The following is a 26,180-nucleotide window of genomic DNA, read 5'->3' as shown; positions in this document are numbered from 1 at the left end:
GACTTGTATTTTTTTTTACAAAACTGTGTTGCTCGTTCCATGTTGAAATACGATTGTATTCTTTTTATGTTTCTCCCATTAAACTGAAAGACCATTTTGATTTCATTAGCGCAACACCGTGCTAACGCAAGTGTTAGCGCCCTCTAGTGTCCAATCAACGACATGAATAAGGATATGATTTAAATACTTTATTTACAATTTTGTAACTTAACAAATGACACTGTACATATAACTAAAGTCACATTTATTTTAAAACGACATATTTTTCTTCTTATGGAGGAAACTGAAGACATTATTTACATTTTATACACAGCATGAATCACATTCATGAATCATGTCAGAAGATCATCGCACATACAGTATAGTGACGTCACTATAGTGCTTACAGCCACTCAGGGTACATTGGCATGCTATCTGTGCATTGCTATCAGATGTTGTGATGATATTACCCTTTTCATAAAGTTGAAACAAGTTCTCAAGTCGATAGTGCTGGCTTTGATGTAGAAAGTGACATTAGAAAATGAGTGTCTCCACGTGACCTCACAGAGACAGGTGTGGCTTCCTGTACGTCTGGTTGGTGATTGATAGGCGGGTCAGGCGGGCACCGTAATAGTCAACGATGTAGTCAGAGCCGTCTGATGGACCTACGATCTGAATGTGACATGATGATATTTAGCGCCCCTAGCAACCACACCAGAAGCACCGTTTCCTCCCCTTCAACATGACTGACGTCCCAACTGACCTGCATGGCGATCAAGATGAAGTCGATGAGCGTTCCGATGCCACAGAACCCGACCGTGCAGAACTTCAGCAGCCCTAAAAGGAAAACACAAACAGCTGGCTTTGTGATACCAAAGTGAGCAACATCATGTACATCTCCAGAAGACAAAATAATCACACAAGGTGTGTGCATGAATGCAAATCTGTGTGTGTACCAAGTGCAGGATATCCAAGGTAGAAGCGATCGGCACCCAGCCAGCCGAGGAATAGAGACAATGCCACCGCCACCTTGTAAGAGTAACCGCTCCTGACAAAACCAACACACACACACGTGTTGACAATATGTGAACTACATCTGAACGTTTGTGTGTATACTCACACATTCCTGCAGGGAATGGTTTTGTTAAAGCCCACCTCCTTCCCACTGAACCTGAACTCTGTACCATTGGAAAGGCGGCAGATGATATTTGGAGCTGGGAGACACTCCACTGTGCACACGGAAGTTAGCAAAAGGAATAGCATGTATGTTGGAATTTATGCTGATACTTACCCCAAGCTGTGGTGTCCCTGCAGTTTTCAGGCTCCTGGGTGTTCTCGTCTATCTTTGGCTCGTTACACAAATATGTGAGCCCAGTCAAGGAGTCACACGGGAAGTCAAAACCGAAGAGACCCATGGGTTATGTTACATCACTGTCATCAAATATTCCCACAAAAAAAATTCCTACATATAAATGTGCACATGGCACCTTACATTGTCACTCAGTATGAAATCATCAACACTAATTTGCACCGCGAATTAATGGAGCTTAGCTGTCAGCTAACTAGCATGCTAGCCGCGTTAGCACTCGCTACATCAATTTCGCAAGGTGGACATAAACAGGTCATGTGAAGGATATTGTCCAAGTCTCAGGTTGTCGCAGCTGTCCACTTCCTCCGCCACGACAACCTTTAAATGGGAATACACACAATAAAACAAAATGCCCCACAGACCGGAGCGTAAACAAACGACTCTTCTCCGAGTGGACGACATGTTTGATTCTACGACGTCACAATGTGTCGCCTTCAGAGTCTATGGAAAAGATAGAACTCCCCAAAATACCAGGTTTACACTAGTCACGGGAAACAGTTCAGAAATCACTATATTTGAGGATGCATGTTTTAATTTATAAGATTATTAATTTGTTAAATCAACCATTTTAAAAACAAAAAACTGCATATACACATTCAAAATTTATTTTACTCATTGTAATCGTTATGCTTGTTTTCCATTGTATAGTGTAATGTCAAGGATAATGTAGCGTACATGTACATGTTTCTGCTGACGCGATTGAGAGCAGTCTCGGTAAGTCCAACAGTCAGCGAACGCACCATTAAAGCGACACTGGCATCAAACTGGATTCACTTCAAGTAAGTTTCATTTCACTTTGAATCCTCTTAAATTCGCGATGAACCGACTCTTGTCTGAATGGAGGCTTTATTGCCAGAGGGTTTTAGCCTTCAGCTTCATATTAGAACCGAAACAGACTCGGTTGGCGGGTAGAGATATGAGTTAGCATGCTAACGGCTAGCCGACGGAGAAGTTGTTAAAGTCAAGATGAAAACATACAATGTTATTATATCTAACATACACGCAAACGCACGCACACGCGCGCACACACACACGCGCACGCACACACGGGGCACTGTGTCGTTTGTGGTTGTTGTATTTGTAGTTGTTAGAGGGCGGATGCACCTGCTGGTATCAACTTGATCGTGGGCATGTCACATAGAAGAAATATTGTATATATTAAACGTACGTAACACAACAGTCAAGCTTTATTTCTACCTTAAAATTGTTTACCGAAAGTCGCCCCTCCCCCTAACAGGCCCAGTTTCACTTCCTGCGTTCAGGTGTCCATAGGTGAGCAACACGCGCTGATGATGAAGTTGTCCATTTTTGTGCAATAACGCTACATTCTAAGCTAACGATTTGTGTTAAAAGGCGAAATAATATATTGTCATTTGCTTAGGTTACATTACAGTATATCAGTACATTTAAGTACATCACATGTTTACAGTTTCACAATACAACATGTCCGACATGGAGTTGGAAGCAACAGTTAATTTAATCCTACACCTTCACTATTTCACATAAATTACCAACAATTTGATCATTTATTTATGTTCATTTATTCATGTGTGGCCATTATGTACCAGTTTACTATTTATTTAATAATAAAAGAAAATGTGTGAAGATGTGTTATGGAAGAGTTTGTAGCTAACGTTCACAGTACAATACAAACAAAGGAGTAAAAGTTTGGGAATTAGGAAGGTCAGAATTTGTAAAATACCACAATTAATGAAAAGAAGACACAAGATGATGTGTCACAAGATCTAAAAACAGAAGAAAAAGATCTTAGCACTAATAATACATTTTCCAACCTCAATATATTACCATGTGCATGTGTGTCTGTTTTCCTTGTCTCTCGCCTTCAAACAGCTTGGAAGTGGGCTTACTGGCACGTCTGTTCGATAGAAAAACTACATGAATGGGGGTAAAGCCTTTTGTATTGTCTGGAGGTGGTGCTGGTAGCATACATACAGTGTAGAAGAGTGTAGCCTCATGCAGAGCAATGAAAGGTAACGTAGTAGAAAGTGAATAAGTAGATTGCAATATATGGACATAGATTTTTTTTTTTTAATTGTACCTTTTGTAAAAGGGGACCTATTATGCTATTATGCTTTGTCTTGAGTTGTGGACTCCTATAGAGCAGCGACACATGATAACCTGCACAGAAAGTTTTGTAGATCTTCCAGAATCTGCACCTACTCCAGTTGCATTTCCTTGGCTTTCCAAAACGGTTTGTTTTAATTCATTACACCCACGGCCCGCCTCTGGGCACACCCTCTCCGCTGTGATTGGTCACTTCCAGACTACTGCCAAACCCCACTTTCTAATTTTGCGGGTATAGGAGTTGTTGATAAATGAATAAACCATTTGGAGATCTTACAATGACTTACAATGACAATGAGACTTACAATGGATGAACTGGATGAAGAGTGGTGACGTAGGTCCACGTTTATTGACTGCATACAATCCTGACACAAAATTAAAAAAAAATTGGTCATTAACATTTTTTGCAGGACTACCTGTGTTTAGAAAAACTCAGACTGTGGTGGAAAAGGCTATTAGCAACTCCAGACATCAGTGAGCTTGTAATTTGCATTCATGCAGGTAATGCACACTATAATGCTACACAGACAACGGCATACTTAAAGAGACCCAGTTAGGACATTGATAAATTAATTTGTTACTTACAGCTTCTGACTCTTCAACATGACCAAGTAACGTTGGAAAGGTATCAGGCTTCAGCAACAGTTTGGCAGATAGTCCAGCTTCACCCATGTTCGCAAAACAGTCCCACATTTGTTTCATCATAAGTGGTCAGAGCTTACTTTTTTAAATGGTCATATAAGGTTTAGTACAAAAACTAAAATTGTCACATCCGCTTATGATCCATATTTGAAACAAAACAGATTTCAACAGATTTAGATTCTTTTTACCCAATGTGTAGCCATGAAAGTATTTGAATGAAGAACTGCTTTCTATCTGTGCTGTTGGGTTGCCAAGGGGTAGTCTAATTTGCATAATTGATCATGATGCAAAACTCACATAAGACTGGGAATTTTCACAAACTCAGACTCAGTGTTTGTGTGTGACATTAGCTCATGCTTGTAAACTTCAACAACAGAACATGAAGATATTAACTTACCAATCACAGTGGAGTGGGCTCGGTGGGAGGCGTGCAAGGAGGAGGGTCGGGGATGGAGTAAATTATACAGACCTTTTGGATGGGAGGCAGGAAACCCAAGGAAACACTGCAGGATTAGGTTCAGAGTCTGGATGATGTAGATAGCTTTCTGTGCCGGTTATTGTGTGCAGCTGATCTGTAGGAGTCCAGAACTCAATGCCAAGTCCCCAAAATTAGTACACTGAAGGAGTTTAAAAATGCAAAAAGGCTGGGATTTTTTGGGCCATGGGTTTTGATTTGTAGTTTGTGTGTTTTGACTGCAAAGTTTCCAAGTCACACCTCATTGCACCATAGTAAAGAATTGTTGACTATTCGGTATTGTCGTATACCATGTCCCTGGAGTCGTGGCATCGTGAAACATTGAATGAATGATGCCATTTGTGTCTGTCTTTTATAAGCCATCCTGGTGGTACACATTGCTGTACAGCAATGCTCAATAGGCACTCCCTTTTGAGTCATATCACCAAACTCCAGTGATTTTAAGGAGTGGTCCTTGCAGGGAGACGTGTGTGATATCTCAATCTAGTTACTATGGGGCATTATATGGAAACTTTGCGCTCAAAACACACAAACTATAAATCAAAGCCCATGGCCCTAAAAACCAGCCACAACAAAAAATGCGTTTTTAAAGTCCCCTTACGTTTTAACAACTCCCCTTCAATGTAATAATGTAAGCCACACAAACAGTCCCATTATTATATGTTTGTGAGCAAGTCCAAAATTGTGAAAAAAAACAAAAATGGTGCCGTCAAATCTATCTGTGGCGGTACAAATGTATTTGTGGCAGTCTGCCAGAAATGAATGAATATAAAGGAAACACTGGTAGAGAATGTTCACTTTGCCATTGCCTTTTATTCCTTCTATGACATGGATGATGATCTTAGCTTTACCATAAACTGTAAGGCTCCAAGCGCATTTCATTGAAGAATAACTGTCTTTCCATCTGTCCTTCCAGAGGGAATGACCATGTTTGAGAACATTGGAGAAGGTAACATCACTTTATAATAACCTTTATTCAGTGTAGACACCTAATATCCACACTGTGTTTCTCCAGTGTCGCCAACCGAGCGCCAGCAGGTTCTGGATGCTCTGGAGCGTCTTCAGTCCAAGCTGGTTCAGAAGGAGGAGTGGAGCCACAGCGAGCATGTGGGCACCCTGAAGGAGACCCTGCAGAGTCCTCTTTTCACTCACATCCTGACTCTGCAGCACTCCATCAGGCAGCTGAGGAACCAGGTCAGAATCCAGCCAGCACAGTGCACATGAAGGAAGTAGACTGTGGTCCAGTGAGGACATGGTGCGTGTGGATCAGTATTCTGTAGCGACCAGCCTTGACAATAAACAAGCTGCACTCCAAATTAAGATAATGGCAGGCTTCATATTGTAAGTGCTGCGAAGGTCACACTGGAGTCTATGAAGGCGTCGCCCAAGCTGTTGGAAGCTTTATTTATACCCCCTCGCATCCCCCCACCTGTGCACGGATCTATCAAGCTTTAATATCTGCTGTCCCGCTTTGACTAACGGCCTTGTCCCGCCGCTATTGATGAAATGGCGCTGGATGGTGCGCCGTCAGCCCGGCCCAAATAAGCCTCAGACTGATACGCTTCTACAATGTGAGAGTAAAGGTCATTAATAGATTACCTGCTCACGGAGCACAGCAATCTATTGATTTTCTACACAGCTCACTCTCTGCTTCATTACTTCTTATTCCAACATGTCCTTGTGTCTCTGTGTGACCACACTTTGTCCTCTTTTGTCCACTTCTGTCCCACGCGCCACTCTCACTCTTAGCACTTACTATTAGCATTTTTTCATTAACGTTCATTTGCATTTAGCATTAGCATCAGCATTTACCATTCGCATTTCTTATTAGCATTAACCATTGGCATGTGTTTTTTGTATTTACCGTCAGAATTTGTTATTTGCCTTACCATTATCATTTTGCATTTATTATTAGCAATTCCTTTTGCATGTATTATTAGCATTCACTATTTCCATTTAGCATTAGCATTTGGTATTTGTAATACTGTTAGTGTTTACTGAAAGACCAATCTTCACTTTTTACTCCTTTCTGGTGCTCCTGAAAATAGTCCTACTAACATTCCATCCTTCTCCTCCTCGTCTGCAGCTGAGCAGTATGCCACCAGCTGCTGGCGGCGAGTTCAGTTTTTCCAAAAAAGGTCAGCTGATTATGAGCGCAGAGGGCTCAACTCCGCCCACCCTTTCCGCCTCCTCAGCCATCCTGACCAATGGTTCGGCTCCACCCTCCCATCAGACTCCGCCCCCACCTGCTGACCTTCAGGAATGGATCCTGTCCGCTGCCAGGGTGCGCGCACGTGAACATGAACAGCACTGCACGGCACTCGCATGAGAAACCTCACTCACCAATTTGTGCGCATATGTGTGTGTGTTCCCTCAGGGCCGACACACAGAACGCGTCAGGCTGACTCGGCCGCAGTCAGGTGGTCTTGGTTTTAGCGTGGTGGGTCTTCATCCAGGAAGCAGCAGTCAGGATGTCTTCATCAAACACATCCAGCCTGGAGGCGTGGCCCAAAGGTAACATGCCTCTCAATTAAAACACTCGTTAACCCATGTTAACCAAAAAAAGAGGAGATGAGCTGAGGTGGGAGTTTTTGTTCAAGTTCTGGACTCTTGTTCGATTCCGAGTAGTTCAACCACTGCACTGTTTGGGTTCAACGTTTGTAAAAAGTAAAGCTAACAATAAGAAGGTAGCATTAGCATGTGGCTAGCCGAATGTCTTGTCTTGTCTTCATATTCATTCATCAAATTGGAGCAGCAGTATTTTAGCAGCAGTAATGCTAGCTCATGTTTTTCAGACACATTAGTCAGCACTTAGAATGAATAGTTATTGTTGGAGCAGCGTCTCCATGGTGGTGATGTTGGCCATGTGTTGGCACTGGCAGGGATGGGCGGCTTCAGGTGCGGGATCAGGTCCTGGTGATCAACGGACGCCCTCTGGAGGCGGGGATAAGCCATCAGCAGGCCCTCACCTTGCTGCAGCAGCCTGGAGAGACGCTGGAGCTGCTGGTCGCGAGGGACCGCCCACCCAGGGAATCACCAGTAGCAGTTCCTGCCGCCTCGACCATTGATGATAAAAACATGGTAGGTCATGTTAAACAGCTGATCTTGCTGGCACTCCAAAAGGACGTAAGTCAGTCATACGTACATGTAGGTCACGCCCCCACATCACAGGGACACCGATTGTAAGTCAGCGGACTTTTTTTCAACCTCAAAGTGAGCATCGGAGTCGGCACTCCTCATGTGTAGGGTGAGGCGGACGTGGTACTGCTGACTTTTCTCATCTTTCAAAGAGTGACCTAGATATTAAGCAGCCCTCATGCTAATTGATGGTCATGTGATGTCAGCTTTGTGTCTAATGATTCTGCCCTCCTCATTAGTACACTCGCTCACACTGTCCCTCTTATTTGTCCTTGCTGGTTAGACCCGACCACGTCCCGCATTCCTGGCCTCCCGACCACCTTCCTTTCTCCTATTAAGACCTCTATTGAGGTCACATGAAGCAACACGGTGCTGAACCGTAGATTTGTTAGCGCTTGTGACTGGAGACTTGGACCTGCCATCACCGCTGACATCTTGTACCAAAGTCTCCTGTCCAGACCCGACGGATCCACTCTGTCCTAACATGTAAAAGGTCACAGAGAAAGACGTGTGTACATCAACAACGTTAGCATTAAAACTGTTATCATCTAAGCCAGGACAAACTTATGAATGAAGACTCCTGGGTGTGAAACAGCAAGAAAAGATGCAACTCTTGTCTAATGTCCTGTTTTCCTCTAAGGGTCAATGGGGTCACGTGGAGGAGATCCAGCTGGTGAACGACGGCTCCGGTTTGGGCTTCGGTATCGTGGGCGGGAAGACTACTGGTGTGGTGGTGAGGACACTCCTCACAGGCAGCGTGGCTGACAGGGTATGTATGTTTCTGCGGGGGCACCACTTGATGGTCTTCTTCAAAAGCTCCTCCTCCTACCTCCAGGTCAAAGGGCAGGGGAGCAAGGAGGTCTTGGTCATAGCAGCATGCGTTTGTCAACCAAAGTTTAGGACAGTACAGCTCAGCTGACTTAATGAGGCAGTCGGACTGGAGTGTGGAGGGAATGAGCATTGCTCTTCTTCGACCTTGCACTCTTCTCTGTGTCATTTGTCACATACAAACATCTGGCCCCTCCCCGAACTTTCATGGTGATCTTGTCTTTTTTTCCCCCCTCCAATCAGGATGGGCGTCTCCGCACAGGTGACCACATCCTTCGCATTGGGGCCACGTCCACCAGTGGTCTCACCAGTGATCAGGTGGTCAAGGTGCTGCAAGCGTGTGGGAGTCATGTGACCATGCTGATCGCTAGGGACCCACACAGCCAGAGGACAAATGCCCCGCCTCCCCCGCCACCACCAGACTCTTCCCCAGTGTCCACATTACCCCCACCACTTCCAGAGCAACCTCCCCAGCGGCGAGTCAACAAAATGGTGAGCAGCGCATCTGTCTCTTGATACTTCCTGCTTCTTACTTCCTTCTTTCTGGTTGTGTGTATCAGCCCAACTTGGAGGGGTATGAAATCCATGAGGTTCCGCTGATCAAGAAAGACGGACAGAGCCTTGGAATCTCCATTATCGGCCACAACCCACTCACCAGTCAAGGTATCTTTTTCCGTGACATCACAGGGCGGAAGCCATCTGCCACGACCGCCATGCTATCAATAACCAGAACTTTCTCCAACGCATGTTAGCTTGCTAGAAGATGCTGAAGTGTTAGCGTCAAGGTCATGCATTATCCCGTCTCTTGTTGTCCTCAGACGCGGTGGGCGTGTTCATCAAGCATGTGGTCCCAGGCAGTGCCGCGGATCACAGCGGGAACATCCGAGTGCACGACCGTCTGATTGGCGTGAGGGGAAGACAACTGAACCATGTGACCTTCTGAACTTTTGAGTCCAAGTTTGTCCTCTCTTCTCTTTTTGTCCTCGCAGCTGGACGGCGTCAGCGTGCACGGTCTGACCAATCAGGAAGTTGTGGAGGTGATGAAGCAGACGGGCCGGACCGTGGTCCTGACGGTGGTCAGGAAGAAGACCAGAACTCTGGAGAGGTCCCTAGACAGAGGTACAGTGTCAACTCATTGTCCTCAGGGACTGTGTGTGTCAGTGTGTTCTCATATTTGATGTGTGTGTTAGTGGAATCTTCTCGCGGGTCACTGCGAACGTCACTGGAGGTCAGACAGAACAGGAGCAGTGGTGAGCGAGCACACACACACACACACACACACACACACATGAAAAGTTGACGCTGGTCCATAAAGATGTCATCACGCTGCTTGTTTCCTTTCCTTTGTTTCCTTTTTGACTCCTGATCATGTCCTCTTTTGTGGTCACATCAGCTTCAGTTGTTGATAATCACAAATCAATAAATAAAACACACATTCCAATTCAAATGCTCCATAGCATATTAGTTTTATGCTAAAGTGAAAAAGATGAAACATTGTATGCTCTCTTTGTATTGCTTGTTAGCTTTTCAAGTGGCCGAAACGCCACGCTCGCCATTGGCGCACCTTGTTGCTGCTGGCTGTGGCTTCTCTGACAGGCTGGCAGCGATGTACGAGCGTGTTTATTCATCTGTACGCTGCAGATTAATGACACTGGTAGGCACGCTTAGCAATGCTAATTTAATCCAAACACTTCCACCGCTGCAGTGTTTTGTTTTTTTTCTTGAGTAGCGCCATGTTCGCCAGGATGTGCAGTGCATGTTTGCACCACACCTTAACAGTCAGGTAACCATGGCGACAAGTCTTACATTCCTGAAGAAGACTGCCAGTACATCTAAACTTCAGAATCCTGACGACGCACTTAAGGAGGACTTCCTCTTGAACTCTTTGACGGCTATGATGAGCGATGAAGCAAGATGAAGACTGTAGCTAACATTTTACTACACTCATGTCGCCATTAGCTCCAGATGCAGCGCTGAAGGCCAAGTGGCAGCAGTCTTTGGGTCCGGAGTACCAAGTCCTGGTGAGATGTCCACTTGTGGTGTGCGCTTTGCATGTTGTGTTTTAAGTGTATGACGTGTGTGCGTGTGGCAGGTGATTACGTTGCATCCTGTGATTGAAGACGACGCTGAGCTGCAAAGGTCCTCCAAGGTGACACAGCGGCACATCACAGCCTACCAACCCCATGCCACTTTGCCCCTGTGGTCATGTGACATGTTGTGTTGATGTGCAGCTACTGCCTGTCCACATGCTGAGGCTCGGTGTGGAGTTAGACTCCTTTGATGGCCACCACTACATCTCCTCTGTGGCCCCAGGAGGCCCCGTGGATAAACATGGCGTCCTGAGACCGGAGGACGAGCTGCTGGAGGTGAGGACATGGGGCATAGACAAGCTAATACTGAGCTCATTTTCTTTTGCTTCTTGCATTGTTTACATGTCTACAAGCAAGCCTAAGCTGACACAATGACATTTTTCACGAGGCTGAGCTCTAACATGTGTTCATGATGTAAATGTGTGTGTTTTCTTCAAATGGGGCAGCTAAATAATGTGCAGCTGTATGGAAAGTCTCGTCGGGAGGTTGTCTCTTTCCTCAAGGAAGTGCCTCCCCCTTTCACGCTGGTCTGCTGCCGACACGCAGCCTTTGACATGGAAGCAGAAATGGAGTCGGAATATGAATTAGGACAGCGACCAGTAAGCAGCATGGAGGACGTATGTCCTGTTATCCTCACTATAATAATAATGATTAAAATGGAATAGAACAACTAATAAACCACATGGATAGGATTGTAAAGTGTTTGTGTACATTTGTCAGCTGGAGGTGAAGCTGGCGTCGGCTCTCTGCAGTAACACAAGTGTGGCGCATGAGGAGCACCAGGAAGTCATGCAGGTGAATTCTGTTCTCATGTGTTCTTTGTGAGGTTTAGCACAGAACTGGTCCACAAAAACCATGTGACATGTAACCATGTAACTAGCTTACTATCTTACTAAGCTAAGATGATCCCTACAAAGATCCCACATCATTGCTAAGCTGTAATTGTGCTACTGTGTGGAGCCATATTTGAAGGCTGTGTCACACAATGCCCAGTTGCTCCGTGGCCATCTTGTAAGCTGACTTGGCGGACCAACCGGTGCCGCCTGCTGTTGATAGCTAATGAAGAAGTTTAATAGCCGGGGAAGTTTTACGAAATGTGATGTGACAGCAGGTCATTGAGGCTATGGAGGAAGAGGAGGAGCACGAGAGGAGTGAACACGGCCAAGACGACGATGAAGAAGAGGGGGAGCTGGCTCTGTGGTCGACTGATGTTGACATTTTAGAGCTGCACAAGGAAGCAAATAGAGGTCTGGGCTTCAGCATCTTGGACTACCAGGTAACATGTCTGTTTCTTAAATGAGCATCCTCTATGCTTTGTCTGGGGGAAACGCCTCTCAGCCGACAACCCCTCCCCCAAACCTCCACATTCCGAGTACTTTGTCTTTAGGCACAGCTTCACCTCTAAGACCTCCTCCCTGAGCTGAGGGGGAGGAGCGAACTCCAGGTGAAGTCCCGGGTGGTCTTCATGCATTCTACACCCGCCGGGGGGGGGGGGGTTCCTCCCAATCTCGTACCGCTGTGCAGGAGAGCATGAGTGTGTTACATATGTGCACGTGTGTACATACATACAGTGTTATGTGTTATGGCTAATCAATTAAGGCCCACGCTGGAGTTATGGTAGATATGGTAGATAAATAATCATAAAAATAAAATATTTTATATCAATTCAAATTCAAAAACATTTAATAAAATATTTAAAATAATTTAGATTTAACTAATTTGTGCACACCTGGAGGTAAGAACAAATCAAAGTTGGATTTAACAAATGGTACGTACATATACATTTGTCCTAACCAAATATTATGACATCACTACTATTAGTGTAACATAAAAAAATTACCAACTGTGGCTCGAAAAGCTTTTACTAGCCAATGGTCGGTTATCTTTATCTTCAATGAAGATAAAGATAACCGACATTTCGGTCATTTCGTGCCATCATTTCCATTATAAAATCACAAATTGCTTTCGCCCTCAGGTTGTCTCTGGCAAACTTTCAAACGCCAGAGTGATGGTAACAAGCCCCGGGCCCCTTAGCAATGCTGTCGTTTCAGGCGGCTGATTTTTCCCTTGTCGCAGAATGTTTGCAGGGCATTAGGCAAAGCGTCTTCCTCTGAAACAGTGACACATTTGCTCACCCCAAACCACGTATAGCACAGTACTGGAGTTTTTCCATTGGAGTTTTTTTTTTTTTTTAAATCAATTTTTTACTGTTATCGGATTTATTGGTATGACACCATAATTCCTCATACTTGCTCCGTCCGGTCCGATAATTGTCATTGATAGATAGATAGATAGATAGATAGATAGATAGATAGATAGATAGATAGATAGATAGATAGATAGATAGATACTACAGTACAGTATAGTACAGTAGATTTACTGGGACCACCAGCGAGGGTGGGAAAAACCATGAATAATTGATACACCCATAAAAAGTGCCTATTTTTGACACATGGCTCACTCGGCTCAACATTTGCAATAAAAGACACTGATTATACTCAACTAAAAACAGTAGAGTGGAATCAGCCCCAGAACCCTCTCTTTCACTTTTAATTGTTTTCAATTGCCATTATTTACTTGTGACACAATACAGTTTTAAGCCCTAAATATGCCTCACACACTCATGTAACACATTTAATGTATAAAATAGTAGGTAATCACCACTAATGAATGATAATGTCAGATGAATTATGAACAGATTTAATCAGAGTCACAGTGTAGCTTTGAGGCTGGTCGACAGGCTAGCGTTAAAGCTAGCAGGCAAGTTTTATGGCCCGGATTAATTGTCAAAGCTAGTGCGTCTGCAGATAAACACACCTCTGCATCTCACCACTATGGTGTGTTCAAGGACCGCAGAACAAATTGAGAAATCTCAACACTTTGACGAAAAAAGATTCAACATCGGTGAATGTAAAAATGGTGGCTTTTATAAGAGTGGTATTGTGGTATACATATGTACCTATTTTTCACGACTTAGAGTAAATTAGATTTGTGTTCTGTGGAACAAATGGCCTATTTTCAAAGAAAAAAAAGTATTTTTAAACAAAAATGTACAAATCCATCGTATTTACAAAACTTCATAATCTCATGTATGCTGACATGTTGTATGGGAACAACTGTAATGAAAAGTGGTGTATTGTTTGTATTGGACTTGATGAAACTTGTAAGGTGCAAACATGTCAAAAGTAAAAGTCAAAATGTTTTTTTCCAGCTGCTAGGAATACTTTGACATGGTAAAGGTCTTCCAGTTCCCAAAATGAAGTGTAGCGCTTCTGTAGGAGGAGACTCTGACTCTCAGCACCTGTAGCCATCTTGGTGCATCTAAAAATACAAACTTGGCAAGCTGCGCAGCGCCGACGCTGCCCCGGCTTCACCACCAGGGAATGCACCAAATGTACGTGCGCGCCAGCCAGGAGAGAGTGTGCACGATGCTTTGAGTGTCTCTGAGGTGTTTGCCTTCCGTCCTCGCGGTTACTTGGGTTGGCTGCTTGAGCCCTTCGACCTCCCAAACTTTACTCTCAGTCAGAGCAGATCATTTCCTGCATCAAGTATACAAACTTGACTGCCCTCCAGTCAACATGTTACATACTACTGCAACACACACCTCATTCTCTGTCCTGTCACGAGAACACACATGTCCATATTCTTCTCCTTTTTCTGCCTCATGACAGCATAATTCAATTAAGACTTGGTTACTAGGTACGCAATCTCTTACTAGGCTTGTCACGATAAAATCAAACTCGACAATTTTGCCGGCCTAGATATATTGAAATGTGCATGCGTGCTTCTTTTTGTCCTCTCTCTCTACCAAAGCTAGATGATAAAAGGGATCACTCACTTACATTTCAGTGACAGTGACTCCCAACATGTGTATAACACCTCATAGTGCATCAAATACTAATTATATTACTGCATCCAAAACATATAATTTAATTTTGTAATTTTATTTTTATTGCCGTTTTTTGTCTTTTTGTTTGTTTAATTTATTGTATTGAAAAGCTATTCCAATGACAATGTTAACTACTCTTGAAAAATTACATTGTTATGCCACATAGTATTGTATTATCAATACATGAATGAAAAAGCGTTCTCAAAATAATGTTGACAATAATATCATTTAGCGGCAATTATTGTCCAGCAAAATTAGATACAGTGTTGTAACAGGCCAACCTCTTACCTGTGCCTTTGCAAAGATAATAATGTTCACTTTTGATTGACACTTGACAATTGACATTGAAGCATTTATTTAACAATATGCAGGAGATCTCTCATTTTGCAGGGGTTATGTTCAGTTGACTGTAATAATTTAGATGCCCATTTTGGACACATGGCACTAACCCCCTGACCACCTCCAACCCCTGTTGCTTGATTGATGTTCATGTTCTCCTATGATTTGGGATCAATATTTGCATTGAGAGTGACGTAGATTAGATTAGGCTCCAGAATTCTGGATGTGAATTTCTCTCAGAGATGAATAAGGTATCTAGAACCCTCTCCTTCTTTCCTCAGCATGACTCTCACATGCTTATTAAATGCATTTCAAAGTAGAAAAGGAAATTTATAGATACTCACCACTAATGAATGATGATGTAATGTGATCAATGAACCGATAGAATGGGAGTCACATGGGGAGAGGTTGTATATAAGTTTCACTGTTGCGTCTCATTGTGTTTTTGTAACACAGTACGTATGTTTTAAGGCCAGATTGACAAGGTCAAAGGTAGTGCGTCTATTTGTAAATTATTCCTGACCTAACGTGAATGAGACATGTTTTCTACATAAAAAAACGGACAGTACACAGTACAGTTTTACAAGTGCAAGGATGAATTATTGACGGTAAAAAAAATTATAATTATAGTTGAGTTATTTTCAGTGTTTGTTTTCAGCGTTCTGGCTTCTCTTTGAGCTCAGCTCATGGACTGTTCACTTCCTGGGTGTCTTTCATCACTTTCTATCATGACCAGTGTGCATGCTCGTCAGTGACCTCTGACCTTTGTGCTTCTCGCCAAACAGCTTGTTGGTGTTCAGTGGTCTTTGTCTCCCCCTGCTGGTCACTGCCATCTATGTCACCTGTTGTTCCTCACCTTAACCTCACCTCTTGTTTATTTTACCAGCACAACATTCAAAGACTTTCCTTTACTGTGAGGATGTCTCACTTTGTTGGAAATTAAATACCAGCTTGTTCTTTTTTCTTTTTTTGGATCCTCACCCAACAGTTCAATTAAACAGGAAGGTATTGCTAAAATCGATAGCAGTGATGTCATCAGACGCTGAGCCGTTTGTTTACTCTCCAGGACCCAGTGGACCCTGCTCGCTGTGTGATGGTGATCCGCTCTTTGGTTCCTGGTGGCTCGGCTGAGCGTCACGGTGGTCTGCATCCTGGAGACCAGCTGGTGTCTGTGAACCGCATTCAGCTGGACCAGCTGAGCCTGGCCCAGGCCGTGGAGGTCCTCAAGTCTGCTCCGCACGGCATCGTCCGTTTGGGAATCCGCAAGCCGATGGTGGTAAGGGCCCACCTTCAGGTGCTTATTCGAGTCTTGTGTAGAAGGGGTGGGGTTTAATTTACATGGAGGCGGGTGGTTATTTACTGCCAGCTTTCGGCTTACAGGTGGAGGGAGGCAAGCGAGGAACCAACAGCGATGCTGATCAGATGTCAGTCACAGACACGGAGACGCCTCCACCGCAAGTAATGCCACATTTACAATATAATCACCAATATGGCTGCCATGTCTTCTAACTGAGATACGTCAACTCTTCAAAGTGTCTTTGACGTCTTGCCAGTACTTAGTGTTTCATCTTCATCCTCCATCTTCATCTTCGTCTGCCCCGACGTCTCGCTCACCCTTCTTCACCCCCCCTTCCCTGCTCATCACCTTCCTCCTCTCCTTCATCCTTCCTGCTCTTCTTCATGTCTCCTCCTCTCCTCTGCTTTTTCCCTTTTCTCCTTCCCGCCGTCTCACAGAGTTGCTGACTCAGCTGGATGAGGGGATGCAGCAAAGTGCTCCATCAGCTCAACAACCATCACTGCACTCTTAAGTGGAGCGGGGGAGGGGCTGCAGGGGTTGTTGGGGGTTGCTGTCATGGACACTCCGCTAGAAAGTACTACTGCAGTATAATATCAAAGTACTACAGTAGTCATGGTGGTAGTGGTAGTGTCGGTGGAGCACTTCCTGTTTTGCTCCCATGTCTACTGAGGAGTTGTACTCCATGAAGATGTTTGGGGTCAGTGTCGTCAGGGTGGGTAGTCCTGCCAGGTTCACAGCTAGTGGGCATAGAAATCAGCCACAGTCGAATGCATGTGCGCTGGCCTTTGTGTTTCCATGGCGACGTTGAAAGCCAAGGAACTTCTGCAGTCAAACATTGCATTGTGGGTCAGTCCACTGTTGGCGGAGCCATTTCAGCACTAGTGAAAAGTCACATTTGAAAGTTTGATTAATGCTTCTGATTATCAAAGTATTTTCTAAATGTAACCTTTGACCTTTGTGCACCACACGGTTCAGAAGCAGCCTCCATCGCTTCTCCTGTGACGAGTGCGATGTGATGTCAGCAGCCCTCATCACCTAATGGCGGCGGTGTGAAATGACGAGGCTCTTTAAATCTTACGAGCGTGAGGCCAATCATCCTGTTAGCGTGATGAACTCTCCGCCGCCGTCTGCTCCTCGCCTTCATTAAACGGAGTCTCAGCCCAGATGAAGAGATGAGGAGCAAAGTCCTTGCGGAGGGAAATTATCCTAAGTGTTGTCATTAATACGCCGCGGCGCAGGCTAATGTGTGCGTCGTAACGTTTAGAACAGGAAGTGCTGACGAGGCTCTTTGGCGACTTGACGAAGACCTTTACATGCACGCTGATGAAGGCCGCGTTCAAAGTCAGGACACTTTTACTGCAAACGACGGAGGGGTGGGGCTTTCATGGCCGGTGTTTGAGTAGCGACAAATCATTGTGAGATGAACATCATCCTCATCACCTCTGACTTCTGACCCCGTGGTTCTTCGCAGGGCTCTACAGAAGATGACTTTGGTCAAAGGCAAATGGAGGAGGAACCAGAGCTGATCCTGGACGGCGGCCTGCCTCGCTATGCCACCCCTTCTCTGACCTCTGACCTTCCTGTGGAGGAGGGCAGGGAGATGGCTGTGGATGATGAGGAGCAGAAGGAACAGATAAAGGAAGAGAAGATGAGCTCTCCTCCCAGAAAAGCTCCTCCATCGTGGGAGGAGTGGAAACTGGCGTCCTTACTTCGAACAGGAAGAGCTGGGGAGGCGAGTTAGCATCTTAACTTGATGATTGCGAGAAGATGGAGGAATTTTTTTTATTTTGCTGTCATTTTGAAACTTTAACAAGAAGAAAATGGAATAGATTAACACTTACCGTAGAGTACAGGTTGAATTACCGCTGATGTGTGTGTTTTCCTTTCAGACTGTGAGAGGAGATGTTGAGCTTCCAGGTGAAACATTTTTTAACATTGCTTCGTTGTTCTCCTTCCAACTATGTTATGATGACATGATGTGTATGTGTGTGTATATGTATAGGTGAATGCAGAGACATGGAGGCCGACTCAGAAGTCACTGTGACAGATACGGACACAGAGTCAGTAGCTCCTTCAGTTTGTCATTGAGCCTTTGTCGCCCCCTGCTGGTCAAATGTGTCTCATGTTGTTCGTTTGCCCCTGCTCAATGTAGACGGGATGTGGTTGACTTTGTTGTTGTTGTCTTTTGCGAAGGTCCATGAGAATGATAGACATGGAGAAGAGGAGGAGGCGGAGTCAAGGAGGATATTCGGCTGCTCAAAGTGGTCACAAGTAAGTCACCTGTTTAATTGTCAGGCAATTCATGATTGATACCTCTTTTTGCTCTGTGTGTGTGTGCACGCAGAGACCTTCCTGAGCGTGAGGAGGGTGAGGGAGAGGAAACCCCAGCCTTCAGTCACTGGGGACCCCCCCGCAGGTAAACAAAACAATAAAAAATGTCTCACTGTGATTTGCATTCCAACACCATACAGTATTGGCCACACAGGCATCCTATTGTGCATGTGTGTTTTTTAGGGTGGAGGTCTGGCCTGAGGAGGGCCAATCGCTGGGCTTGAGCATTGTGGGAGGTCATCACGTCATCAAGCGTCTGAGGAACGGAGAAGAGCTCAAGGGAATCTTCATAAAGCAGGTCCTAGCTGGAAGTCCTGCTGCCAGGACCCAGTGTCTGAAGACTGGAGACAAGATCCTGGAGGTGGGATGGGACACCTGCAACACTTTCATCTGAGGGTGCAGTCTAATGGCGGCATCTGGCATGTTATGAATTGCAAGCCCAGTGTGATAGCTGTTTGTGGTCTGGTCAGATATCTGAAAGTGTTGTTTGTCCTCATGGTGAAAGTAGGTCTTCATGAATTGAAAACCAAGATGAATGAATGTGTGTCTCTCAGGTGTCAGGTGTGGACCTGCGAGCTGCCAGTCATGAAGAGGCTGTCAGTGCGATCAAAACAGCTTTGAGTCCTGTTGTCTTCATTGTCCAGAGTCTGTCTGCTATACCACGGGTATACACACACACATTAAATAGTTTGCGTGATAATTAGGATGTTACACGTACACACCAACATCTAATGTAAAAAGTGTGTGTGTGTGTGTGTGTGTGTGTGTGTCAGGCGGTGTCTCTACCAGTGGCCATGTCCAAAAGACACAAAGCAGACAAGAGGACACACTCTCTGGTAAGAAGTGTAACCACAAACAAATGTGTGAGTGTTGATATCTGTATACACCTCAATGAATGGAAATGTAAAAATACATTGTGTGTGTCCCATTGCAGGCCCCAGCATTAGCCTCGCCTCTTGTGCGGCAGCCGCCACCTTACAGGCCTCCCAGTCAATTGGAGCTGAGCTCAGAACTGAAGCAGGCCAAAGGTCAGTGGCACACACTTTATATGCCCCACCAGTCATTCTTATAGATCACATGTGTCGACAGAGGGCCAAAACACTGCAGGTTTTCTTTCCAACCAGTTTCCCCAACAGGTGATTTAATTGACGAGCTCCTTCCTTCAAAACAAATGAGGGTTAATCATTAAAATCACCTGCTTTAGTTACCGGCTGAAAAGAAAACCTGTAGTGTCTCGGCCCTCCATGGCATGAGTTTGAAACCCCTGTTATAGATGGCTCGCTAGTAGATGAGGGGGGCGTGGCTAATGACAGCAGAGTTGTGTGTGTATTTTTTTCTTTTTTGTCCTCTTATGTTCACAACTAGCAGTTAGAACCTAGCTGTACACTAACGAGTGTTTCTCTGTCTTTGCAGGCCTTGTATGACAACCCCCACCCTTCCCCACTTTACAAAGTTCCAATGTGTTCATTTCTTCTTCTGTCACTGCATTTGCTTTTTTTGCTTTGGTTTGGTGCATCTCGTACAGATGGATGGGGCTCGTCAGGGCTTTACTGCTGCTGGTTGGTGGGTTTATCTTGGTGTCTGCTAGTGGGAGTGGCTATAGGCATGGTTAATAGGGAGGTGTGGCTCGGGGGAGTGGGTGCATACCCTCAAGTGGGTGTGGCAAGTAGAGTGAGTGGCTGTGGTCAGTGGAACGCTAGCCTCTGTTGACTTAAATGAAGCACATAATTAATGACTTGATTTAATGACATTATTCATAAAATAATTTGGTTAATGAATGACAAGGTCTGTGTTTGTAAACAGCTGGTCATGTTGTGTGCTTGGGGGTAGAGGAGGAAACTGTTTTCTATTTTAAAAACAATATTCATATGTAGTTGCTAGATGTGTTGTGAATATTATAATAAACTCCATGTTGTTAGAATGTTAGTGTGTGTTATTTGTACTGGAGGGGGCGCTGTACTAGTGTGGAGTCAGGTGGGGGCTGATGGGGATGGGAGTGTGTATAACTGAGCCATCGCTTTCTGTCTGCCTCATATCACAGCAGCACAGCAACGTGCACACCCGCATTCTCACACACTCTCTCTCTTACGCACACGCTTGCACACGCTGTGTTTCTGGATGTGAACGTTTGGATGTCGTGACTGAAGTATGGACCATGTTCCTGTCAGGTTAGTGTGTGTGTGTGTGTGTGTACGTGTATGCCACAGTGATTATGTCACAGATGTTACCTCTATGTAGAGGTCACCTTTAACCTCATACCATACAGACACACACACACACACACAGTCGTCATGCTGCAGTGTTTTTGAGGGGGCGCAGCTCTTCTTTGAAAGTGACAGCATTCTCCTGATGTGTCTGTGTGTGAATTGCGGGGGTTGGGGGCTGTAGGCTACACACACACAGCCTCATAACTGCTTTCTGCATTAGCCTGTGTGTGTCTGTGTGTGTATTATTGCTGTCTATGTCATATGACAAACATCCTCATGCCTCGGTCTTGATCAGCTATCTCATAATATTTACTACCATGCCGGCATTGCTGCAGAAATGCTAACAGTTAGCTATGCTAGCTCAGCATGTTGTGAAGGGAAGGCTGACTTTTTTTTTTTTTTGCTGTAATCATTCGTAAACAAACAAGCATATCCTGAGAAGCAAGAGTGTCAACGTCTTTCAAAGACATTGGACATTATAATATATACAGTACAAAAAAACCAAGCAGTCATAATAAGGATATGATAATAATGAGATTTTTACCTGAGGTGCTATCTTGAATGGGGAATGCAACAGCAATACAGCTACTTTAGCTCATTGACACTGACTAGCACTACCTCAGCTGTACATTTGATTTCTTCTTTTCTAATGCTGACCTGTCAACTTTCTTGCTCAGATAACAGTGGTGTCCTTCTTAATGTGCACGACTGGTTTGTGCACACGCTCAGCAGCATGAGGGTACAGTGGGAAGAGAATGATTTATACTCCATGGTCACCTTCCTCCTTGGTGTCTGGTCTGTGTTGTGGTGACAAAGCTATTTAAAAGTTAGCATGTTAACAAAGGCTAAAGGTTCCTCGCATGGTTCTGTACGGGATATGTAGCATGCTAACTCCTCGTCGCCATCCCTGCCACTGCAGAGCGTTGGTGTGAGCGTTATGGTGACCTGCGGGGGGAACTCTTGTGTGTGGAGCTGGAGAAGGAGCGGCAAGGTTTGGGTCTCAGCCTGGCAGGGAACCGCGACCGCTCCCGACTCAGCATCTTTGTGGTGGGCCTTCATCCCGGTGGGGTGGCTGCACGTGATGGACGCATCCATGTGGGGGATGAACTCCTGGAGGTGAGGCCATGCTTTTGTCTGTAACATTTTAACACTTTGTGTCTCAGAAGTGGTGGAATTTGGTTCACGATGACATTGCACAACCTTACAGATAACAGGGCAAACTTTGAAGTGAATTGTCATTTGTCATTGACGAGATGATATGCTGAACGTGTCGGACAGGTGAACGATCACATTCTTTATGGGCGGAGTCACCAGAATGCCTCAGCCATCATCAAGAGCTCCGCCTCCAAGGTCAAACTCATCCTGCTCAGGCAAGAAGGTCTTTTTGTTGTCATGATTTTATTAAGCCTATTTCAGATTGTGCTTACATTAACAACAAGCGTAATGTCACATTAAGAGTTGGTTGAAGTTAGATCAAATCGACTTCTGGCAAGCCCTTCTTGGTTGATGATGTCATGAAATGTTTTCATAACTAACTGTAGCATTGCTTGTTGCAGAAACCACGATGCTATAAACAACATGGCCGTCCCGCCGTTCCCCCCTCCCCCTGCTACCATCCCTGAGGTACACATACCAAAAGACTTCCTGCTCAGTAGCACTCAGTCATTATGCACTTTTTGTCAATCTGCCCAGCCAAGCGTTTCCCCGCCGCCTTCAGGAGACTCTACCTCCACAGACTGGCCCCGCCCCCCAGACAATGTGATGCTCCTCCCATCTTCAAACATGCAGGCAGGATCATTAAATATGCAAACGATCCCACATCCTCCCCTGCTGCTGAAGTCACCTGATATCACACAGGACGAGACAAGCCAACAGGCGGAAGGAACCGGTGATGTCGCCCCCGGCAGTCTGAGGGAGGACGACACCATCTTGGAGGTACGCTGGCCAGGTGCGTTGACCTCTCACCCCTGAAGTCGTGTTGCTGAAACAATGTTTGCTGTTTCCTTCCAGACATCAAAACATGAGCAGGTTGCCAAGGCCCCCACAGAGCAGCAGGTAAGGAGCAACAATCTATCCATCAATCTGGCTTGGTCAGTGCGTGTCATGTGATCAGAGGTCAATCAAGAATGGGTACTCATTGACAGGTCAATCCATTTTGACACATTGACCAATGTTGTTCAACAATAACATTCATCAGTCATTGAGATTATTGATGACTGATAACTGATCAAAGTGTGTAATCAGTCGGGCAGGTGGTCCGGCGGCAAAGCCAGGGGTGCGTCACATGACACAATCAAAGGTACAGACACGGGTTGACATGCACATGCAGGTGCACACGCACAACAATTGATTGCTTTGTTGACACGCTGAGCGGCAGGAAGCTCCGCCCCCTCAGAGCCTCGGCACTGTGCGGTGCTTCCCGGTCAGGAGACCACCTTGGAGATCTGGAAAGGTGGAAGTGGACTTGGACTCAGTGTCGTAGGAGGGAGGGACACGCAACTGGTAGTATCAACTTACCTTACCTTAACTGGCATGTTGGACCTCAAGTCAATTATGTGTGTGTGTGTTTGGCGCCCCCAGCAGGCCATTGTGATCCATGAGGTTTATGAAGAAGGTGCAGCAGCCAGAGATGGTCGACTGTGGGCGGGAGATCAGATCTTGGAGGTACATCACTCTTCTCCACAACACCCTGATGATTATGAGTATAATGGTGAAGATGGCCTGCAGGTCAACGGCGTGGATCTGCGGGGGGCGTCACATGACGAGGCCATCTTGGCTCTCAGACAGACGACGTCCAAAGTTCTTCTGACGGTTCTGAGGGACGATGATCACTACCCGCATCATCAGAACCTGGACGTCTTTTTGGTGGACCTCCACAGAAAGAGCGGACGAGGGCTTGGTGTCAGCATTGTCGGGAAGAGGTCCGCACCCGCCTTAATGACCATGGCCTCATCTCATTTCATGACAACATATAACATGTCACATAATATGTCATACCGTATGTAACATGCAGTAACATATACATGCTACAACATGCGTAATGCTGTATGAACATAACATGTAGCATTATATGTAATGTAGTGTAACGCAACATACAATAACATATAACTTATAGTGTACTACATTACGTCTTAACATGTAAGATACAGTAACAACATATAACAACTATGTAATATGGAACCTACAGTAACATAACATGCAAGATGATGATATGTAATACTGTACATAGTAACAAAGCCACGTATTATGTGATTTAATGCAATGTAATATGGAACATTCAATAACATCTGGCTGTATGTAATACGCAACAAAGTAATGGATGATGTAACAGAATATGTAAGTTGCAGCATGTAATGTACGTGTGTACAGGAGTGGCAGTGGCGTGTTCATTTCTGAGGTGGTCAAAGGGGGCGTTGCTGAGCTGGACGGTCGTCTCATGCAAGGAGACCTCATCCTGTCTGTCAATGGCCGCGACACAAAACACGCCTCCCAGGAAGCTGTGGCCGCCATCTTAAAGGTGACACACACACACACATACACAGTGAGGCTTCAGCCTCGCCCCTTGACCTCTACGATCTACACGCAGTGTGCCCGAGGTCCTGTCCTCCTGGAAGTGGGCCGACTCAAAGCAGCTTCCTGGTCCACTTGCTCAACTTCGCATGTGAGGACACACACAGCTCGGTGTATAGTGAATGAGGGACAGTCCAGCGTGTTTAAATAAAGTTTTTGTTCTAGAAGGATGACGTTGGAGGAGAAAGTGTTGCCACCCCTCCCCTCGTGAAGATGCCGACCTCGAACCCATGCAGCGACCTTGTAGCTCCAAGCAGCAGCAGCATAATGTCAGAAGAAGATGTCACTTCCTGTACTGATGAAAATACAGGTGCGTCACTTTTGTACTCGCTGCTACAGCGTTAGCATTCTAACATCTTCTTCTCCTGACAGACACTGGCGTCCGTACCGTGCACATCATCAGGGTAACATGCACACACACACAACTTCCCTATGTGACCTTTTTATGATGTTGTTTGCTATCCTCCCCAGGGTGCATGTGACTCTCTGGGGGTTAGCATAGCAGGGGGAAGGGGGAGCCCATTAGGAGACACCCCCATCTTCATCGCCATGATTCAAGACGATGGCGCCGCAGCAAAAACACAACAACTCAAGGTGTGTGTGTGTTCAGCGCATGCAGGGATGTATGTGTGGTCTTTCAGCCACATGACTGTGTGTGTATGTGTGTGTTTAGGTTGGCGACAGGCTTGTTAGCGTCAACAATCAATCAGTAGAGGGTCTGTCACATGACGACGTGGTCAACATGATGAAACACACACATGGAGACATCTGTCTGCAGGTCACACACAAACGCTAACACAAGCATGGTCCATACTAATAGCTAATGCTAGTGTCTATGCTGTCTTCAATGAAAGCTCCTAGCATACTAATGTGTTAGCATGATGTGTAAACATGCAGTCTGATGCTAATGCTAGCTTGTGTGTGTGTGTGTGTGTGTCAGGTGGTGGCAGATACTAACATGAGTGCCATCTTCAGTCAGCTGGACAACATGTCCACTTTGTCCTCTCACACTGATGACACACACCTTGCACACTCATTGTGAGTATACACACATACACACATACACACATGCACTGCAGTCCAGGACTAACCTGCCCTTCCCTCCTCCAGAGGTCCACGTTCCCGCACCATCCGTCTAGAAAAAACTAGTGATGGACTGGGCTTCAGCATCGTTGGAGGATTTGGGAGCACACATGGAGATCTTCCCATCTATGTCAAAACCGTCTTCAGCAAGGTGTGTGCGTGCACGTTTGTGCACGTGCACAGCTGCCCCTTACATGCTTTTATGTGTGTACACAGGGTGCAGCGGCAGTGGACGGGCGCCTGAAGCGAGGTGATCAACTGTTGTCCGTCAACGGTCAAAGTCTGGATGGTGTCACACACGAGCAGGCAGTCGACATCTTGAAGAAACACACAGGAGCTGTCACACTGGAAGTACTGTCCTAACACACGCACACACACACGTATTGTGTGACAACGATACAGCTAAATGCCTTGATGCCAATACTAGCAGTGAGCCTTGTTGTTCAGTGCTTGCTAGCAAAGTGTGCTACATTAGCATGTTGTGCTGTGAACAAAAAACACTAAAGTGACGGCAAATATGAATTTATATCGACCGCTCCTGTTTTTGCTCTTACTTCCTGTGAAGAATGTTCTTTTGTGCCCACAACCATAACAGCAAAGTCTTCCAAATGTTTGTTTTGTCTCATTAATGCTTAGCTTAGCATCACACATTGGACCTAACAAGCTAACTAGCTAGTCTCCTGCCCAGCTCAGCTAGCTAGCAGTCTTAGCGGAAGAACTGCCTTGGTTTAAATTGTCTCATTCTTTAGCTGTGTTTGCACTAACTGACAAGACGTTTGTTAATTCACATGTTGTCTCATGAAATAATCCAAAATAGAAATAAAATTCAATGTTTATCATGAGCAGATCTTTCGTTTT

General features: G+C 45.2%; 2 protein-coding genes across 4 annotated transcripts; one reads left to right on the top strand and one right to left on the bottom strand.

Annotated features, from left to right (window-relative positions):
• Nucleotides 1-180: 180 nt before the first annotated feature.
• tm2d1 (TM2 domain containing 1) lies at nucleotides 181-3,178 on the bottom strand. Of its 3 annotated transcripts, none has more exons than XM_058072177.1 (7): nucleotides 3,155-3,178; nucleotides 1,617-1,666; nucleotides 1,271-1,344; nucleotides 1,100-1,208; nucleotides 936-1,027; nucleotides 743-816; nucleotides 181-651 (listed from the first exon to the last, which is right to left on the bottom strand). In XM_058072177.1, the coding sequence occupies exons 1-7, from the start codon at nucleotides 3,161-3,163 to the stop codon at nucleotides 541-543; spliced, it is 519 nt and encodes a 172-aa protein (XP_057928160.1). In that variant the 5' UTR covers nucleotides 3,164-3,178; the 3' UTR covers nucleotides 181-540. The 3 variants fall into 3 exon arrangements, with proteins under 3 accessions (XP_057928160.1, XP_057928161.1, XP_057928159.1); XM_058072178.1 differs by lacking the exon at nucleotides 3,155-3,178 and adding an exon at nucleotides 2,089-2,248; XM_058072176.1 differs by lacking the exon at nucleotides 3,155-3,178 and having other exon boundaries at nucleotides 1,617-1,789.
• On the top strand, nucleotides 2,009-26,136 carry patj (PATJ crumbs cell polarity complex component). The gene is made up of 48 exons (XM_058072164.1): nucleotides 2,009-2,127; nucleotides 2,586-2,620; nucleotides 5,467-5,499; nucleotides 5,566-5,744; nucleotides 6,637-6,834; nucleotides 6,928-7,064; nucleotides 7,433-7,631; nucleotides 8,329-8,457; nucleotides 8,760-9,008; nucleotides 9,077-9,179; nucleotides 9,335-9,423; nucleotides 9,506-9,635; nucleotides 9,707-9,766; nucleotides 10,476-10,537; nucleotides 10,609-10,665; nucleotides 10,748-10,882; nucleotides 11,053-11,223; nucleotides 11,327-11,401; nucleotides 11,715-11,882; nucleotides 15,901-16,128; nucleotides 16,215-16,292; nucleotides 17,603-17,863; nucleotides 18,021-18,048; nucleotides 18,134-18,191; nucleotides 18,325-18,402; nucleotides 18,476-18,547; nucleotides 18,646-18,823; nucleotides 19,017-19,127; nucleotides 19,236-19,298; nucleotides 19,397-19,490; nucleotides 21,589-21,785; nucleotides 21,948-22,039; nucleotides 22,226-22,292; nucleotides 22,362-22,604; nucleotides 22,680-22,724; nucleotides 22,914-22,968; nucleotides 23,047-23,171; nucleotides 23,250-23,333; nucleotides 23,397-23,590; nucleotides 24,039-24,186; nucleotides 24,256-24,330; nucleotides 24,405-24,549; nucleotides 24,612-24,643; nucleotides 24,711-24,833; nucleotides 24,913-25,017; nucleotides 25,180-25,277; nucleotides 25,350-25,473; nucleotides 25,539-26,136. The coding sequence occupies exons 1-48, from the start codon at nucleotides 2,024-2,026 to the stop codon at nucleotides 25,683-25,685; spliced, it is 5,661 nt and encodes a 1,886-aa protein (XP_057928147.1). The 5' UTR covers nucleotides 2,009-2,023; the 3' UTR covers nucleotides 25,686-26,136.
• The last annotated feature ends 44 nt before the right edge of the window (nucleotides 26,137-26,180 follow it).

The sequence above is a fragment of the Doryrhamphus excisus genome, chromosome 5, assembly GCF_030265055.1.
Source record: "Doryrhamphus excisus isolate RoL2022-K1 chromosome 5, RoL_Dexc_1.0, whole genome shotgun sequence".
In the NCBI taxonomy this organism is placed as follows: Eukaryota; Metazoa; Chordata; class Actinopteri; order Syngnathiformes; family Syngnathidae; genus Doryrhamphus; species Doryrhamphus excisus.
The sequence above is the reverse complement of the archived record's forward strand: the minus strand, read 5'-3'. Positions and strand labels throughout refer to the sequence as shown.